Source organism: Oncorhynchus kisutch, linkage group LG9 (genome assembly GCF_002021735.2).
Source record: "Oncorhynchus kisutch isolate 150728-3 linkage group LG9, Okis_V2, whole genome shotgun sequence".
Lineage (NCBI taxonomy): Eukaryota > Metazoa > Chordata > Actinopteri > Salmoniformes > Salmonidae > Oncorhynchus > Oncorhynchus kisutch.
The window spans coordinates 40,746,885-40,765,818 of NC_034182.2; the positions used below are offsets into that span (position 1 = coordinate 40,746,885).

The 18,934-nt window shown below is 42.9% G+C and overlaps 1 protein-coding gene across 7 annotated transcripts in view; it reads left to right on the plus strand.

Annotated features, from left to right (window-relative positions):
- The window catches only part of elavl2 (ELAV like neuron-specific RNA binding protein 2), a 50,817-nt gene that overhangs the window by 22,445 nt on the left and 9,438 nt on the right, over positions 1-18,934 (plus strand). For 4 of the 7 annotated variants that reach the window (XM_020491733.2, XM_020491732.2, XM_020491736.2 and 1 more), the window contains 5 exons: positions 3,444-3,687; positions 10,019-10,122; positions 15,131-15,284; positions 16,440-16,665; positions 18,558-18,596. In XM_020491733.2, coding sequence (XP_020347322.1) covers positions 3,444-3,687; positions 10,019-10,122; positions 15,131-15,284; positions 16,440-16,665; positions 18,558-18,596 — 767 coding nt within the window. The remainder of the gene's footprint in view (positions 1-3,443; positions 3,688-10,018; positions 10,123-15,130; positions 15,285-16,439; positions 16,666-18,557; positions 18,597-18,934) is intronic. The other 3 variants (XM_031832595.1, XM_020491735.2, XM_031832597.1) reach the window with 1 other exon arrangement.

The window sequence follows — 18,934 nt, forward strand, 5'->3', positions numbered from 1 at the left end:
GTAGCCCGAACCATGGAAAAACAAGCCCAGACCATTATTCCTCCTCCACCAAACTTTACATTTGGCACTATGTATTGGGGCAGGTAGAGTTCTAATGGCATCCGCCAAACCCAGATTTGTCTGTCGGTGTCTGATGGTGAAGCGTGATTCATCACTCCAGAGAACGCATTTCCACTGCTCCAGAGTTAAATGGCGGCAAGCTTTACACCACTCCAGCCAATGCTTAGCATGGTGATCTTAGGCTTGTGTGCAGCTGCTTGCCCATGGAAACCCATTTCATTAAGCTCCCGACGAACAGTCCTTGTGCTAATGTTGCTTCCAGAGGAAGTTTGGGACTCGGTAGTGGGTGTTGCAACCAAGGACAGACTGTTTTTACATGTTTCAGCACTTTGCGGTCCCACTCTGAGAACTTGTGTGGCTTACCACTTCCTGGGCCTAACCGTTTTTGCTCCTAGATCAGGGCTCCCCAACCACCTTCCTGGAGATCTACTGTCCTGTGGGTTTTCAGTCCAACCCTAATTTAACACACTTTGATTCTACTAATTTAGCTGCTCAACAAGACCTTAACTAGCCAAATCAGATATGCTAAATTATGGTTGACTGAAAACCCTCAGGACTGTAGATCTCCAGGAAGAGGGTTGGGCAGCCCTGTCCTAGACGTTTCCACTTCACAATAACAACACTTACGGTAGACCGTGGCAGCTCTAGCAGGGCAGAAACCTGACACTGACTTGTTGGGAAGGTGGAATCCTATGACTGTGTGACATTAAGTCACTGAGCTCTTCAGTAAGGCCATTCTACTGCCAATGTAGAAAAGCAGCCCATCGGCACCTCTCTGATTCAGAGGTTGGGCAAAATGAGGACGACAAATTTCAGTTGAAGGCATTCAGTTGTACAATTGACTAGGTATCCCCCTTTCCCTGTCACTCAATCAGGCAGGCACAGGTGCCAGTTCTCCGGCAGATTACTGTTAGTTTCCAAATTGCTATCTGCAAAATGCTAGTTAGTCTTAGCAAGCTACACATATGCAATTCTGGTTAGGAAACTTTAGCTCTAATACAGTGGTGGTATACCTAGATCTGCATATTTGTGCTACCACATGTTCTGAATCGGACAGGAATGGGAAGAGAATTTTCAGTGTTCAAATGTCACTAGGGTCCCCTGGGAAACACTATTCCAATCATATACTTGTTTCATTGCTATGATTCTAACAGTTCACCCAAGTTTGTTTTGGAAGTCTCAATAGCGATATTTGGTCAACACTTAGTTGCAAACAACCTATTGTGCAAACCTACCACAGTGCAGAATCTCACTTTAGTTGATCAGGGTATTCTGCCAGCTTGATATCCGCTTGACATTACAAATGAAGAGTTTCTCATATTGGCCTCTAAGAGGAATGCGCAGCCTGCTGGAACCATTTTGGTTTCCCTGAACACGACTCCACTTTACACTTATTCAAAGGCAGTCGATGCACCTCTGTCTCATATTTGAGATACCATTTGAAGGATGGGTTAGTTAAAATTGAAGGATTTATTTATTTCTGACAAGTCCTGACCAGGACCAACTTAACTGTAATTATGGAATCCAGGAAGTTGATAACTTGATTACAGTAACACATTGCACTTTTCATGGTCCTTTAAGGTCCCATCCCTGTCACACGAAGGGAAATTACACATTGCTGCAGCATCCTGACAGTTTATTTAACCTCTGCTATGGTCTTGGAAGTTAAATTTATATAGGCCCTAGGCAGAGGGTACAAATAGTTTTTGCCCTTCTGGAAACGTACTTCTCAGAACTAAGGATCCAAATCACCTTTTGCGCGTGTTATTTTACACATTCAAGTTTTTCACTATGCTTTGTTCTCGCCCTCCTTCTGAACCCTCAACCCATTTGATCGACATGATGTACCCTATGCCTACCTCATATTTCTGAACAGCTGAAAAAAAACCTGGTGGCGATTTGAATGAACAATCATATACATATACACTGCTAAAAAATATACAACACTAACACACGTGTGTTTTTACAGTTCAGGTCCAACTTTACTCTTCCCAAAAGTGAGGCTATAAGAGTGATATGGCTTCAGTTTGAATCCTCCATGTAAAGAGCATCCTTTAACTATCAAATTTGTCAGCTTGCTGTTGGATTTATTAACATTAGCTGGCTTCAAATACGTATGTATTTGAGTATCTGGTATTTAATATACCTTATTTTATTTATCAGTGCATTTAAATATACAAGTGTTTTTATTTGAGTATTTTAAGGGTTATTTGTGAAAGTTTACCAAAATTTTATTTGTACAGTTTTCAAATACTGGGGTTACCCTAGAGAGGTTATGTGGGACGCCACTAGAGAGGTTGTGGTCCCATCTGGCCAATATCCAGTGAGGTTGCAGAGCACCAAATTCAATTACAGAAATGCTCATTTATAAAAATTCTGAAAACAAAACATAGGTTTAAAGATGAACTTCTTGTTAAACCAACCAGTGTCATATTTATAAAAGGCTTTTTGGCGAAAGCATACCTAGCCCAGAACATACCTAGCCCAGAACATACCTAGCCCAGAACATAGCCCAGGTTGACAAATTATTACAAACTATAACAAAACTCAGAAATAGAAAATTAATCCCTTGTCTTTTGATGATCTTCATATGGTGTTAATCAGAAGACATTCATTTACTCAATAAATCTTCCTTTTGTTCGATGAAGTCTCTATATATCCAAAAACCTCCGTTTTGTTAGCGTGTTTTCTTCAGTAATCCACAGGCTCAAACTAAGTCAAAACAGGCAGACAAAAAAAATCAAAAATGTATCCTTAAAGTTCATAGAAACATGTCAAACGATGTTTATATTCAATCCTCTTTTTTTTTTTTTGCCTAAACGATCTATAATATTTCAACCGGACAATAACGTCATCAATATAAAAGGTAAACAAGAAAGGCACGTTAAGGTCCACTCGTTCAGACTGGTCTTACTCCCTCATTTATAAGAAGTGGTCTAGTGGAAGGCATAGGAACTGCAAATTGAGTACTAATGTCAATGGATACTGTAATGGCATTGAATAGAAAACTACAAAAACAAACATCCTGAATGGATTTTTCTCAGGTTTTCGCCTACTAATCAGTTCTGTTATACTCAGACACTATTTTAACAGTTTTGGAAACTTTAGAGTTTTCTATCCAAATCTACCAGTTATATGCATATATCTTCCGGGCCCGAGTAGCAGGCCGTTTAATTTGGGCATGCTTTTCATCCAAAATTCCAAATGCTGCCCCCTACCCTAGAGGGTAAATGCATTTTAGAATTTAAAATGCTTTCCAAGTTTTATTTACAAATTCGTTAATATCAAAAGTGTGTTTTCAAATCAAATATATTAAAACCTTGAATGTATGTAGAAGTAATTAATGTTTTTGAAGTAGTGTTTATTTTTCTGTCTCCTTTTAGCAGGTAATCGCAGCCATGGAAACACAGCTGTCCAATGGGCCCACTTGCAACAACACGAGCAACGGTCCCTCAACAATCTCAAACAACTGCTCCTCTCCGGTAGAGTCGGGGAGCATGGAGGACAGTAAAACTAACTTGATAGTCAACTACCTGCCTCAGAACATGACCCAAGAAGAGCTCAAGAGTTTGTTTGGGAGCATCGGGGAAATTGAGTCCTGTAAATTAGTTCGAGACAAAATAACAGGTAAGGTATGCAGATGCTATTGAATTGTTAACAGGTGCTCAATTGTTTTCTTTTGAAGTTGTAAATGTTGATTTTTTTTGGGGGGGGGGGGTTATCAGTTGAGAACAGCCATGTGGTGGTTTATGGGTGGATGATGTCATGGGCATTTGTCTCTGTTGCATACACCCCCCCCCCCTCGCTAACGTGATGCCATTTTATTCTCCAGTGTCATGAATTATGGAACGTTGTGCTTTTTATCCCCAATTAAAGCATGGATCTCGCTTTTTAAAGATTATATTTAGTGAGGCGATAAGTCTCTGAGCAAAATGTTATAATTAGATGGCATCTCTAAGTGAAAGCCATTATGAAAACTTACCCAGCAGCAAACCTGAGATTGACTTGAGAAAGGACTGATTTTAAAAAGAAAAAAGAAAAAAAAAAGTTACAATATCACTGGTTTTTAACTTGTTCTTTTAAGATGGCTTGCTCCTGTCATCCATTATGTCACAAGCAATGGCACCCCTTTGGGTATCTGGACATGAAACATTAGTTTTCCTTTTTAATGGAAAACGACTACTTCCTAGGCTTAACATTTCACAGGATTTTTTTTGTCCAGAATTTTTTTTACCTGAGGTGACATTTTTCACTGCAATATACACCTGTATTTGTTTCAGTGTCTTTTCTAGGTGGAAATCTAAAATATCATATTTATATCCGTGGCTGTGTGAAGGAAGGGGAAACGCTGCCGAGCTCAAAGGCATAACATTGACATGACTGTAGATCATGTGTCAAACTTCATTCCGCTGAGGGAAGAGTGTCTGCCTGTTTTTGATCCTCCCTTGTACTTGATTGATTGAATTAAGGTCAATGATTTAGTTAGGAACTCCCCTCACCTTGTTGTCTAGGTCCTAATTGAAGGTAAAAAAAACAGCTAGACACTAGACCTTCCATGGAAAGAGTTTGAGACCCCAGATGAGGCCGACGTTGCTGGACCGTGACTGCTCAGTGTATTAAGGTTACCTAGACATCTCTGCTGGTTATAACTCGCACACAGGGACTTGGTAGTGAGTCTGTAGCTATAGTCTGTAGCTATAGTGAGAATTCTATCTGTTTTCATTTGCGTTTGAACCTTGCCTCAGTGTAGTGCGTTGCCTTATACCGTTGGTAGACTCTGAAGATCATAAGACCCCCCCCCCCCCTGCATAGTAGCCACGTGTGCACATTTTTTATTATATTCTGTGCTAGTTAGTGAGTTATTTCCCCAGTTATAGATATTTTATAGTCAGCAATTGGGCTTCCTACAAGAGCACCAAATGTGTGCATTTCTATACGTATTTGAAAAGCGAGCTTTTTGTTTCTTTGTCTTAAAGGGGTGTTGTAGTTTAATGGGCTTGAATTAGCCAATAGGAAGAGGGTAGTATAATTCGTCTTCTGTAATAATATTATGAGTCTTTATTTGGTAAAGTGGTTTCTTGCATCAAACATTCAGTCACACGCCTCCCGGGTGTCGCGGTGGTCTAGGGCACTGCATCGCAGCGCTAGCTGTGCCACCAGAGACTCTGGGTTTGAGCCCAAGCTCTGTCGCAGGCGGCCGCGACCGGGAGATCCGTGGGGCGACGCACAATTGGCCTAGCGTCGTCCGGGTTGGGGAGGGTTTGGCCGGTAGGGATATCCTTCCTTGTCTCATCGCGCACCAGCGACTCCTGTGGCGGGCCAGGCGCAGTGCGCGCTAACCAAGGTTGCCAGGTGCACGGTGTTTCCTCCGACACATTGGTGTGGCTGGCTTCCGGGTTGGATGCGGGCTGTGTTAAGAAGCAGTACGGCTTGGTTGGGTTGTGTTTCGGAGGACGCATGACTTTCAACCTTCGTCTCTCCCGAGCCCGTATGGGAGTTGTAGCGATGAGACAAGATAGTAATTACTAACAATTGGATACCATGAAATTAGGGAGGGGAAAAAAGGGTCAAATTTACATTAAAAAAAAAAAACATTCTTTCACTGTGTATGAAGGACAAGTGGATAAACAGGTGCATGTTTTTTTCCAAAAGTCTCATGGAATGTACATAGCCAACGTGTGGTGTTCAATATATTAGCCAATAGTCTGTATGCTGACTGACAGAACAGCTGGTAAAATGTAATGGTATGCTTTTTCCCCATTTAGTTTTTGATGGTAGGCCTACATTATTAATATAGCCGTAGTTTTAAGTGGCCAAACAGGCTACTAACATAACTGGTACAGCCTCCGTGTTAACAGTAAATGAGCGCTGGAAGTTGCAGAGTTTTTTATTTTTTTACAATATTCAAGTTCTCGCTCAGCACAACACATTTGCTCCGTGCAAAATATATTTGAGCAAACATTCATAAGTTTGTACATTTTAGTCCCGTGTGTGTACCTGCCTTGTCGGTTATTTTTTTAATATGGCGGGCGAGTGGTTTTATTTATTTATTTTGGCAAACTCCAAGGTCCTCTGATAATACTAGCCCCGTGCAACAGGCCTGTGTTTTACCAGACGTTCCTTTGACAGATGCTGCTGCAGTTTGATCAAGTGCTGTGCATATAGTTCATATGAATTACCTACATTATTTTATCAAGTTTCACAGTGAGTACTTGTGTTTTATAGGCGTGTTTTATGCCAATGAACAGAAAGTAAACATCTCCAAATCGCTCAGTTTTAATTAAAGGACAATAAAAATCCCAGGTTTCCCTACTGAGGTAAACTTTTTGGAAATGGCAAGTTCACTTCCTAATAACGCATCTCAAGCTGTTCAGCACATCACGGAGAGGGAGGGAGGGGGGGGTCTACTGTGGCTCATTAAAGTAATGATCACACTGCCTCAAAATATTATGGGGACACCTATACATTTGGAAGCGTAGCACGAGTTATTAGTGAAGCCTTATATTGTCTAGACAGGCTGTTGACGATATTCATACCCAAGAATAAAGTCTCCAGCTCATGAATCAATTGAATGAGAGAAGTTTTAAAAAATTGTTTTTTAAAGTATATATTGTTTTTTACATGGTGTAGTTTGTAAAAAGGAATCCCGTGTCAATCGTCCTTAGGAATAAGGCACCTGCTCGGCTAAGAGTTACACAACCAACATCTCTAGTAATACTAGTCCCATTGCAATAGAGCCGTAGGTGATTGTCAATGACGTTGATCTATTCCCGGTGTAGCCCGTCTTCATTAAATAGGCCTTACCTGTACACGAACAACCCTCTCCCTTCTAAAATATGAATGGTGTTGAATATTTTACCATGCTTACATATAGCTGAGAAGCTTTCAAAAGAAAGACGGTCTCCTGGTTAGGCTCCTGTGCTTCTCCGTAACTCCACCTCATAATGGTGTGTTCCAAGTCTAAAAATATAATGCTCTGTGTTTTTGAGCTAAATGCATCCATGTCCCTGCATGCCCGGTACTACACTGTGCTCTGTCTCTAATGAGGGATACCCATTTCTCTCTGGGGGAAATAAAGCCACTCTCCATAATTATACACAATACGCAGCGAGGCTAACAACCTGTGAAATCACTGTGCTTTGTGCCATATTCTGCTTGTTCCATTTTGAAAAAGTGATGCATTTGCATGTAAACTGGCTATACTATTTAGACTGTCACGCGGGATGATGTCTGGATTAAGGCCTTTTCTCCCATGAGAGATGCGTATGGAAACCGTATGAATGCATAATGGATAGGGGGGGTCGGGACGATACTAGCGACGCAATACTCATTCTTGTTGTGGCAAGGAAATAAAACACAGTGGTTTTAACTTCTTTCGGAAATCGGCCCTAATGTTGGAAACATTGTCATCCAAGCTATAATCACACTATTTTATACTTACAGCAGCAGCTTTTTTTGTTGTTACCATGAAACAAATTGCAATACTGGCATTGTCCTGGCTCTAATAATGGACTAGGATTGAACAATCTTAAATTATGATATTTACATTGAAGCCTGTTTCTTTTATTCTCTTGGTAGTCTTCTAAACAAACGGATCAATCTTGAGTTGTGTGTTACTTTTGACAGACAAGATTTATTAGTGGAACATGTCTGGAATACACCTGAATTGTTAATCTGACAACCGTCTTTGAACAATGTAACTATGAGGTGGTTAAGGACTGTTATGATGGTTTGGACTAGGTGGGATTGCCTGCGTTGGTGAGCTTTTATAGCTGTTGGGTATGGATTTAAATTGTTATTATTTTTTTTTTTAAATCTTCAGACGAGTGTGAACAACAGGAAGTGTCTCGTGCTAGCTACCTCAAGATGTTGCGTAATCACCAGACATCCTGAGAGATGAACCTGTATGTCCTCTAGTGCAATCTCCCTGTTTTGACTGGATTGCCTGCGATGTCTGGGGAACCAATTAGAGTATGGGCTCCTCAAACATCTGCCTAATCAGAACAAAGGGATTATCCATAGGAAAAGACTACCCATAAGAAGCTCTGTATTTTTCTCAACATAGCAGAATCCAGTCAGGATTTGTTTGCCCTCTAGGTTCAAATGGAAGTGTCATCCTACCAGCTCATTTCAAAGGCTCACTGTGTTTTCTCCTGGCTCTATAGCTTTCCCCAATTTTTGTAAATATTTATTTTTATATATATATATATATTTTTTAATGCAAGGTGAATTTATCAACTGTTCTTTATAGCAGTTGAGGAACCCGTGCAAGCACTGACTCACGGTGATGGTCCACATTGAAGCCAGAATGGGAGTGAGTCTTTTTATTTTTTTATTTTTTTATAGCATGTAAAATGACAGACTGAAGAGAGGCCTGTAGAAAGTCACCCTTTTGTTGAATCTACATCCCACATTGAAGCATTACGTACATTGTGTACGTTTTGTGCATTTGGTTTAAAGGGTCATTTGTGGGTGCTACCATGGGATTATGAAAATGCCCCCCTCCCAATATTTCAATCTAATCTCATATTAGGTTTCCATATCTTAATTTATTCATATCTATATTTATTCATATATTTTGAAGTTGCTTGTGAACTTGACCACCGGTGGAATTGCAGACTAAATGGAGTGGGTGGAGGAAATTGAATTGACAGTGTGCCCATAAGGAGTGGGTGTCAAATCTATTGTAGATTTTGGAAATATATGATAAGAGGGGAACACGTTGAACCTCGGCGCTCGTCTGTGTCAGATGACTCACTTCGAAGCAGAGGAATCTTCCGGCAATTGGTGACTTCACGACCTTTTGTCAAGATGGGCCAAGATTCTGAGCCTAGCCCTTAATAGCTGTTTCAAATGTTGCCAGTTGGCATGTGGATTTTTATTTTTTATTTTTTTAAATAGAATTTCCTGTGGTTGAATCCATTGTTATTGAAAGACATGGGATGTCCTCTATTGTAGATATCCAGGATACAGGGTTGTGAGCTAGAAGGGGGAGGGACGTGCAGGGTTGCGAGCTAGAAGGGGGAGGGACGTGCAGGGTTGTGAGCTAGAAGGGGGAGGGACGTGCAGGGTTGCGAGCTAGAAGGGGGAGGGACGTGCAGGGTTGCGAGCTAGAAGGGGGAGGGACGTGCAGGGTTGCGAGCTAGAAGGGGGAGGGACGTGCAGGGTTGCGAGCTAGAAGGGGGAGGGACGTGCAGGGTTGCGAGCTAGAAGGGGGAGGGACGTGCAGGGTTGCGAGCTAGAAGGGGGAGGGACGTGCAGGGTTGCGAGCTAGAAGGGGGAGGGACGTGCAGGGTTGCGAGCTAGAAGGGGGAGGGACGTCTCGTGATTTACCCAATATCTGAGGTAGCTAGCACGAGCAGCATACGGCTTAAGCTAAATACACTGGGCCATGGGAGACTCTAAATCACCAGCCAGTTCAAACAGAACATGAAGAGAAATGAGGCCAAAGATGTGCAGTATGTAAAGTCAAGTTATGAGAATGGGAGGCCTCCAGGACTTGTTTTCCCTCTGTGTTCAACAGACTCGGCGACATTTTCCACTTCCAAACACCTAAATCTGTGATATTCAAAGTCTGGAATCTGGATTTTTTTTTTTTTTTGTGTGACTTTAAGCTCAAACATTTTGAGGCTTCAAGTTCATCATAGGCTCTTTAAAGTAGATAGATGTACAACAGTTCCAGTCTTTATGCATTGGTTTGTGTGGGTAGGGTGGCAGGTAGCCTCGTGGTTAGAGCGTTAAGCACAGTAACCGAAAGGTTGCTGGATCTAATCCCCTAGCTGACAAGGTAAAAATCTGTCATTCTGAACAAGGCAGTTAACCCACTTTTCCCCGGTAGGCCGTCATTGTAAATAACAATTTTGTTCTTAACTGACTTGCCTCGTTAAATAAAAGACAGACCTGATCTGCCCACAGTTTAACTTTAGTAATTCTAATTGGTTTTGTTTTCTGATTGCAGGGCAGAGCCTAGGTTATGGATTTGTGAATTACGTGGACCCGAAAGATGCAGAGAAAGCCATTAACACATTAAATGGCCTGAGACTACAGACCAAAACCATTAAGGTAAGCAAACACCCACCGATGCCTCAAGGATCACATGGGATTCTTCATCCAATTGTCCACTATGATGGAATTTTAACCTGGTAACTTTATTCTTATTGTTCTATTCTGTTATCCTAATGTTCTGTTATGTTACTTTAGAATATAACAATGTTCTATTATGTTACTTTAGAATCTGTTATATTCTAATGTTCTATTATGTTACTTTAGAATATAACAATGTTCTGTTATGTTACTTTAGAATATAACAATGTTCTGTTATGTTACCTTAGAATATAACAATGTTCTATTATGTTACTGTTATATTCTAATGTTCTATTATGTTACTCTGTTATATTCTAATGTTCTATTCTGTTATTCTAAGCCATTTCCATACGCTTAGTATCCAGTTGCAAAAAATGGACCATTGCACGGTAATTGTGCGCTGTCCAAATGTTCTAACTTCCTGTTTGGTATTAAGTAGAGTCATTGTGAAGCAAGGAGAGGGAGCCTGTAATATGTAGAGCAGAGCTGTTTCTATGGTTGCATGTGCTGCTGTAGTGTGCCCGAGCGCCTGTGTATGATGCCGGTACAGGGAGGTGGCTCTCTTATTGGTATTCGTGTGGCAGAGCCGGTATTGATGTGCTGGAGAAACTCATTTGCTTCATGCAGTGCGTCAGGACCTGTGAACGCTGGGGCTGATTTTTATTGGATGTGATTTTCCACGGTACATACACTGATCCAAGAGAGGGAGAAAATGGCTGCTTGTGAAAACGTGTTCTGCGTCTCTAAACCCCCCCAAACCTCTTAAATAGGAATGGGCACATTTATTCAAATATACATAGGGACGTTAAGTAAATAGCCTTTATTTAACTAGTTAAGTCCTTTAACAAATTCTTATTTTCAATGACAGCCCTCTGAACAAATGATTTGTTCGATTTCGATCTTGCAACCTTCCGGTTACTCGTCCAACGCTCTAACCACTAGGCTAGTCGCGCTCGTTAGTCAGAGGTTCCATGTGTAGCGACGTGAAGTGGGAGATCGCAGATGCTAAATATAATTAAATAAATGAGCGGAGTTAAGTTAGCTAAATTAGGAGCAGGCTACAACAAGTAACCAACAGGGTAGCATGTTTTAATCTGAATGGCGTTGTTGTTGTAGATGAGGAGTGTAGCAAAGCAAAAACCTTCCTCCAGTTAGCCTAGCTGGCTAGCTAACGTAGCGCTAAAGACGGCCTCTTACAGGTCAGTTCATAGACCACCTATGGCAGCTACAAGTATTGATCTAGCCTGGCTCTGGCTACTGTATCTCTCCTATGCCCCATGTCACATGCCAGCCCCTGCTCATCTCCCTCTGCACCTTCTCTCCTGAGTTGCCCTGTGCAGAAAGTCCTCAATTAATGGTTTTGTAACTTGATGCTATCTCGATATCCATATTTTTATTGTTTTGAATAGTGAAATTATTTTGAATACTTTGAAATTAGCACACTGGCATTAATATGGAGTTGTCCCCCTTTGCTGCAATAACAGCCTCTACTCTGCTGGGAAGGCTTTCCAATAGATGTTGTGATCATTTGCTGCGGGGACTTGCTTCTATTCAGCAACGAGCATTAGTGAGGTTGGGCACTGATGTTGGTGGTGATTAGTCCTGGCTTGCAGTCGGCGTTCCAATTCATCCCAAAGGTGTTCGATGGGGCTGAGGTCAGGGCTCTCTGCAGGCCAGTCAAGTTCTTCCACACCGATCTTGACAAACTATTTCTGTATGGACTTCCTCTTTGTGCACTGGGGCATTGTCATGCTGAAACAGGAAAGGGCCTTCCCCAAACTGTTGCCACAAAGCACAGAATTGTCTAGAATGTCATTGTATGCTGTAGCGTTAAGATTTCCCTTCACTGTAAATAAGAGGCCCGAACCATGAAAACAGCCCCAGACCATTATTCCTCCTCCACCTAACTTTACAGTTGGTACTATGCATTGGGGCAGGTAGCGTTCTCCTGGCTTCTGCCAAACCCAGATTCGTCTGTCGGACTGCCAGATGTTGAGGCGTGATTATCATTCCAGAGAATGTGTTTCCACTGATCCAGAGTTCAATGGCGGCGAGTTATACACCACTCCAGCCAATGCTCGGCATTGCACATGGTGATCTTAGGCTTGTGTGCTGCTGCTCGGACATGGAAACCCATTTCATGAAGAAAGGTGCGGCAGGTAGCCTAGTGGTCAGAGCTTTGGGCCAGTAACCCAAAGGTTGCATCTGTCCTTCTGCCCCTGAACAAGACAGTTAACCCACTGTTCCTGGGCTGTCATTGTAATAATAAAAAATAATTTGTTCTTAACCGACTCTCCTTTTTAAAAGAAAGTAAAATGAAGCTTCCGACGAACAGTTCTTGTGCTGATGTTGCTTCCAGAGGCAGTTTTTACTTCACAATAACAGCACTTACAGTTTACCAAGGCAGCTCAAGCAGGGCAGAAATTTGACGAACTGACTTGTTGGAAAGGTGGCATCCTAATGACGGTGCCATATTGAAAGTCACTGAGGCCCATTCTACTGCCAGTGTTTGTCTATGGAGATTGTGTGGCTGTGCTCGATTCTATACATCGGTCAGTAACGGGGTGTGGCTGAAAACAGCAGAATCCACTATTTGGAAGGGTTGTCCACATACACCGAAAGTGAGAGATATAGAGATGTATCACACACAATTCTCCAGCTGCTCTTTCAGAAGTGCAAAAAAACATAACACGAGCCAGTAGAAGGTACTTTGTATTGGCATCAAATGCAGTGTGAAGGTGAGGATGGGGGGGGGGGGATTTTTAATTGGAGTGAGTGACTTTTATTGATCAAATCCATTGGGCCAGATTGCGAAGCTGGTTTTGGCAGAGGACCGTTTAGCAGGTTTGACACCTAATGAAATAGGGCCGTGGTAAACTGTCCAGATCACACAGACCTGTGGGCAGCCATGAGGCAGCAACCCACACTGCTCAACACTGTCCCCACGCTTAAACTCTCACTCTGTGTGTATGTGCCCTGTGTAGAAGGGGATTGGTATCCTCAGATAATGAGGTGACTTGAGGTGTGTTTTCTATTGATCTTCATGTCTAGTGGACTATCTGGTATCCTTGTGTTTTCTATTGATCTTCATGTCTAGTGGACCATCTGGTACCCTTGTGTTTTCTAGTGGACCATCTGGTATCCTTGTGGTTTCTATTGATCTTCATGTCTAGTGGACTATCTGGTATCCTTGTTTCTATTACATGGATGTGTTTTTCAAAAACACAATCTAACACACACACACACACACACACACACACACACACACACACACACATTCTTCTGGCTAACCCGGAGCAGTTAGTTTTGGTCCCAGTGTTCAGGCAAAACACACCTACAGGTTGTGTACAGAAGAACTTGGATGGATGAGTGTGAGCCTATAATTGCTATTTTGAAGTTAGTGCATCGCTGTCCCCCCCCCCCCCCCCCCCCGATGGTCAACTTGTTTTTATTAAAGTAAGCATGTCATAGTACAGGTTGTCTTTTTAATTGGGCGTTTGGGCCACCAGAACAGCCGCAATGCAAGTTGACATATATTCTACAACTGTCTGGAACTCTATTCTTCAGGCGCCCCTTCAGATTCTCCCTGCCCCCCCTAGGTCCTACGCCCCTTCGGATTCTCCCCGCCCCCCCCTAGGTCCTACGCCCCTTCGGATTCTCCCCGCCCCCCCCCTAGGTCCTACGCCCCTTCGGATTCTCCCCGCCCCCCCTAGGTCCTGCGCCCCTTCGGATTCTCCCCCCCCCTAGGTCCTACGCCCCTTCGGATTCTCCCCCCCCCCCCCCTAGGTCCTACGCCCCTTCGGATTCTCCCCGCCCCCCCTAGGTCCTGCGCCCCTTCGGATTCTCCCCGCCCCCCCCTAGGTCCTACGCCCCTTCAGATTCTCCCCCCCCCCCCCCCCCCCTAGGTTCTACGCCCCTTCGAATTCTCCCTGCCCCCCTAGGTCCTACGCCCCTTCAGATTCTGGACCAGAGGGTCCCTATGTGAGGCTTCACCCCTACCATACACAACCAAGTTGGAAAACGCTGTCTCAGGTGTTGCTCCAGAAACTCCCATACATGTTCAATTGGTTTGAGATCTGGTGACTGAGATGGTCATGTGGTTTACATGATTTTCATGCTCATGGAAACCATTCAGAGACTACTCGTGCCCTGTGGATGGGGGCTTTGTCATCCTATGGGGGCATACCCATGGTAGTCAAAATAATGGCCCACAGAGCATTTGAATAAGTGACTCTAAGCATTATGGGATGTTAATTGCTTAATCAACTTGGGAAACACCTGCTTTCAATACACTATATTGTGGTGTAATATGTGTGACAGACGATGTCACAAGGATAATACAATTTTATTTTTTTATTTTTTATAAATGGGTCTAACAAATAAACTCAATCAAGTAATCAAATACTAACATCCCTTTTGGATATTAGAATAATCGTGCCTATCCCTAATACAACCTCACGCAAAAGCCCACTTAATATTATCCTACAATACTTATCAAACAAGCCTACTGTTTACAAAAAGGCCTGGAACCAGACTAAGCCTGGAACCTGAAAGTTTTTCATCAGTGCAGAAAACACTTGATGTCACGCCCACCCTGGTTCTGTTCCCTTGGGTTTGGAACGTTCCAGAAACCGTCATGGAGATTGAGACTCGTGAATATGAATTTCCCCATAATTGTGTCAGATGTAGATTTTTTTTTTTTTTCAAATAAAGAACAATTTATTCAGAGCACTGAATGTTTATCATTGAATTCAATGCTTTTGATTGGCCCTGCACTCGTTAGACATAAACACGTGAGGGGGGGGGGGGGGGGGTTTCTCCACTTCTGGTAGTGTCTCAAGGCTGTCGTCACCGTTTTCTGTAAGGGCACTAGTGGTATTCTTCACTGTGAACTGTCATTGGTTAGTGTCCTCTTCAATACACCAGTCTGTGGTTGGTGTATTGAAGAGGACACTTAGCCAGTCTCTTGTAATTGCTCCCGCTCTAGGTGTCCTACGCTCGTCCAAGCTCGGCCTCCATTAGAGATGCAAATTTGTACGTCAGTGGCTTACCAAAAACCATGACTCAGAAAGAACTAGAGCAGCTCTTCTCTCAGTACGGACGAATCATTACCTCACGCATTCTGGTGGACCAAGTGACTGGTGAGTAGGAAGCCCCCACTTGCTCTTTTTTTTTTTGTCCCAGTACCCCCCCCCTCCCTCCCAGCCAGGCTTCAGGAATGGATCTGAGGAACCACTGGGTCCCAACATTCCATGGTACTGCTGCAGCCTTTCATAAATGTACATAGCTGGATAAAATACGAAATTGATTGTAGAGTAGAACGATTGAAGTGTAGTAATTTAATAGTATGTACGTCTTCCCTCTATCTCTACAACTTCCTTCTGCTCTCTGCCCTCGCTCTCTGCCCTCGCTCTCTGCCCTCGTTTTCTGCCTTCGCCCTCTGCCCTCGCCCTCGCTCTCTGCCCTGCCCTCCCCTCGCTCTCTGCCCTGCCCTCCCCTCGCTCTCTTCCCTGCCCTCCCCTCGCTCTCTTCCCTGCCCTCCCCTCGCTCTCTGCCCTGCCCTCCCCTCGCTCTCTGCCCTCGCTCTCTGCTCTCCCTCCGTATTGCCCCTGAAGGTATAGCTGTAATGCCCGTTTCATGGCTTGAAATGATATACATTTTATTGCCTCCGTTTCCAAACTGCCATGTGGAAATGGAATCTGTATGCTCCTTATGAAATACTAATAAACAGAACCTCTGCTGTAGAAATGTATAATATTCAGTCAAGGACAAGGCTTCCAAATGTAATTTTGTTGCCAATACAACTATAATTTTTTGTTGTTGTAAGGATGTGTGCCAACAGTGGGTTTTGGAGAAGGAATCTTATTCATGCTTCTTCGTCTGTGGATGGGTTCAATCAGTTAGCTTATTGACTAAATGATATCGTTGCCTTATGGGATTTGTTGTGCTGATTTTTGAAAAATAACTACATTTTCTAATAGCAGTTGTAGGCTTGATGTTTTGATGACCCAGGTCGACCACAAATGTCTGTTATACAGCTTTTTTGTTTTTTAAACTTTTTTTCCCAAGTATATTGACATTGCCTTGCAATAAACTAGCAGTGTTTCTTATTCACGGTCCTGGCAACTAGCGTCTTCACTCGTATCCTGTCCAGGCGGTGTACTTGTACGTCAAGTTGTCTCACTTTTTCCACAGTTCTGGCTCAGACTAGGCTTACTAATATGACGTGTAGCTAACCAAGTCAGAGAGCGCCACAATATTGCCACCTGTCTAAACATGATGTTTGTGTTTCCCAGGTGTCTCCAGAGGGGTGGGTTTTATCCGGTTTGACCGGCGAATCGAAGCAGAAGAAGCCATCAAGGGCCTGAATGGCCAGAAGCCACCGGGCGCCACAGAGCCCATCACCGTGAAGTTCGCCAACAACCCCAGCCAGAAGACGAGCCAGGCTCTGCTCTCCCAGCTGTACCAGTCGCCCAATCGAAGGTACCCCGGACCCCTCGCACAGCAGGCACAGCGCTTCAGGTAAAAGGGGTATACCAAAAACAGACCCACCTACCACCGCAGGCACAGCGCGTCAGGTAAAGGGGTATACCAAAAACAGACCCACCTACCATAGCAGGCACAGCACTTCAGGTAAAGGGGTATACCAAAAAGACCCACCTACCATAGCAGGCACAGCGCTTCAGGTAAAGGGGTATACCAAAAACAAACCCACCTACCACCGCATGCACAGCGCGTCAGGTAAAGGGGTATACCAAAAACAGACCCACCTACCACTGCAGGCACAGCGCGTCAGGTAAAGGGGTATACCAAAAACAGACCCACCTACCATAGCAGGCACAGCACTTCAGGTAAAGGGGTATACCAAAAAGACCCACCTACCATAGCAGGCACAGCACTTCAGGTAAAGGGGTATACCAAAAAGACCCACCTACCATAGCAGGCACAGCACTTCAGGTAAAGGGGTATACCAAAAACAGACCCACCTACCATAGCAGGCACAGCGCGTCAGGTAAAGGGGTATACCAAAAAGACCCACCTACCATAGCAGGCACAGCACTTCAGGTAAAGGGGTATACCAAAAAGACCCACCTACCATAGCAGGCACAGCGCTTCAGGTAAAGGGGTATACCAAAAACAAACCCTCCTACTGCGTTTATGATTAGAGCCTACCTACAATGACATGAAATCCATTTATTCCTCAGGGGGAAAACATTTTAAAAACCTAATTTGAATTGTCTCATTTTACATTGAAATACTCTAGACTGCATGACGCTATAACGTTCTGTTTTACTTACTATCAAAACATCCCAGAGTTATTCAAAAATAATTACGCTATTCACATTTTTACTTTGTACTCCTCCTGTTGCAAATATCTAATCTTGTTGAATGTGGGTCTGAGGGATTTTAGTATTCTGGTCATTAAAACACTTAACTATTTGAACCCCCCCCACCTCAAGGAAAAGAGACGACAACAAAAAACGAATTAGCTTATGTTTTGTATTGCCACCCTTCCTATTGCTGCTGAATGACTTCTTATTGAGCTGTCCAAATATACATTTTTGTCAGTCTTGGTATAAGAAATGTAGTGTATTCTAACTATCATGAAAGCTGAATATTTATTTTAAGGGACAATGCAGTCTTAAAAAATAAACATCTTTATCAAACCACTTCTGGGGAATTATTTAAGTACCTTACTGTAATTTTGGTTTTCAATTTTAAAAAGCCTTTAGCTAGGACTGAGTGGGGATGACAAAAGAGAACATTTGTTGTTATTGGTCGAGGTTTGGAACTCTCTCTTATTGGTCATTTAGCTCATTTACTGCATGGTGATTGGTGGTCACTATGCAAAGCCAAAACTCCATCCCACCAAAACGGGCAGAGAATCCAGGCAGTTTTTTCAAACACAAAAATGGCATTATGATGATTTCCACATTATTATTCTGTCCTTCATAGTGTGGAATTGTGTATATAAAACACAGGAAAATCACATTTGACTGCACTGGGACTTTTAACAATACTTATCTTCCCTAGTGACACTTTTTTTAAATTGCCCTTTTTAAATTATATATATATTTTTTAATTTCATGTGTTGCACTTTTGTAGTGCACAATGGTTTTGTATTTCTTTTCATTATTCTTGTTAAACCATATAATGGCATACGCTTGTCCTTTTTTTACATCAACATTAGTGCATCTATACCACACAATGTAAACAAGGCCATTTGGATGTAATTTCCCTGGGGATTCCCAGAGTTAAATTGCTTAGCTCGCCGTTAGCCAGTCAATTATGAGAGACGATCTCTGAAAACAACACATGCTCATTGGGTATCTCTTTTATGAATGTGTTGATCTTCATCAATGTTCTGCAGACTGTGTAGTATTTGCTACAACTGAACTCCACTTTCATTTCAGGTTGGACAATCTGCTAAACATGGCATATGGAGTCAAGAGGTAATTAATCTATTACTACAGTTGCAGTTTTGCATTAGGAAATTCTTTGGGACACATTGGGTGTTTTCCATCCGAGGTGAGGCCTAGATCATTTTCCATGACCTGTTTTCAGCTGTTCCCTGAACCCCATACTGACTAGAATTTTTGAGGTTGTCGGTCAAATATTCTGGCATTTTGTGTAAAGCAAGTGTGAGGGCTTTGGGGGGGGGTGGTGTGTGTGTTAGTGGAGTGTGGGTCAACTGTTTGTTCCTCAACCACCCGACTAGATATGACAATCCGAGGGCTGCACCCGACCCCTAACCCTCTAATATAGAACATGTTCTGTAGACTACAGTCGG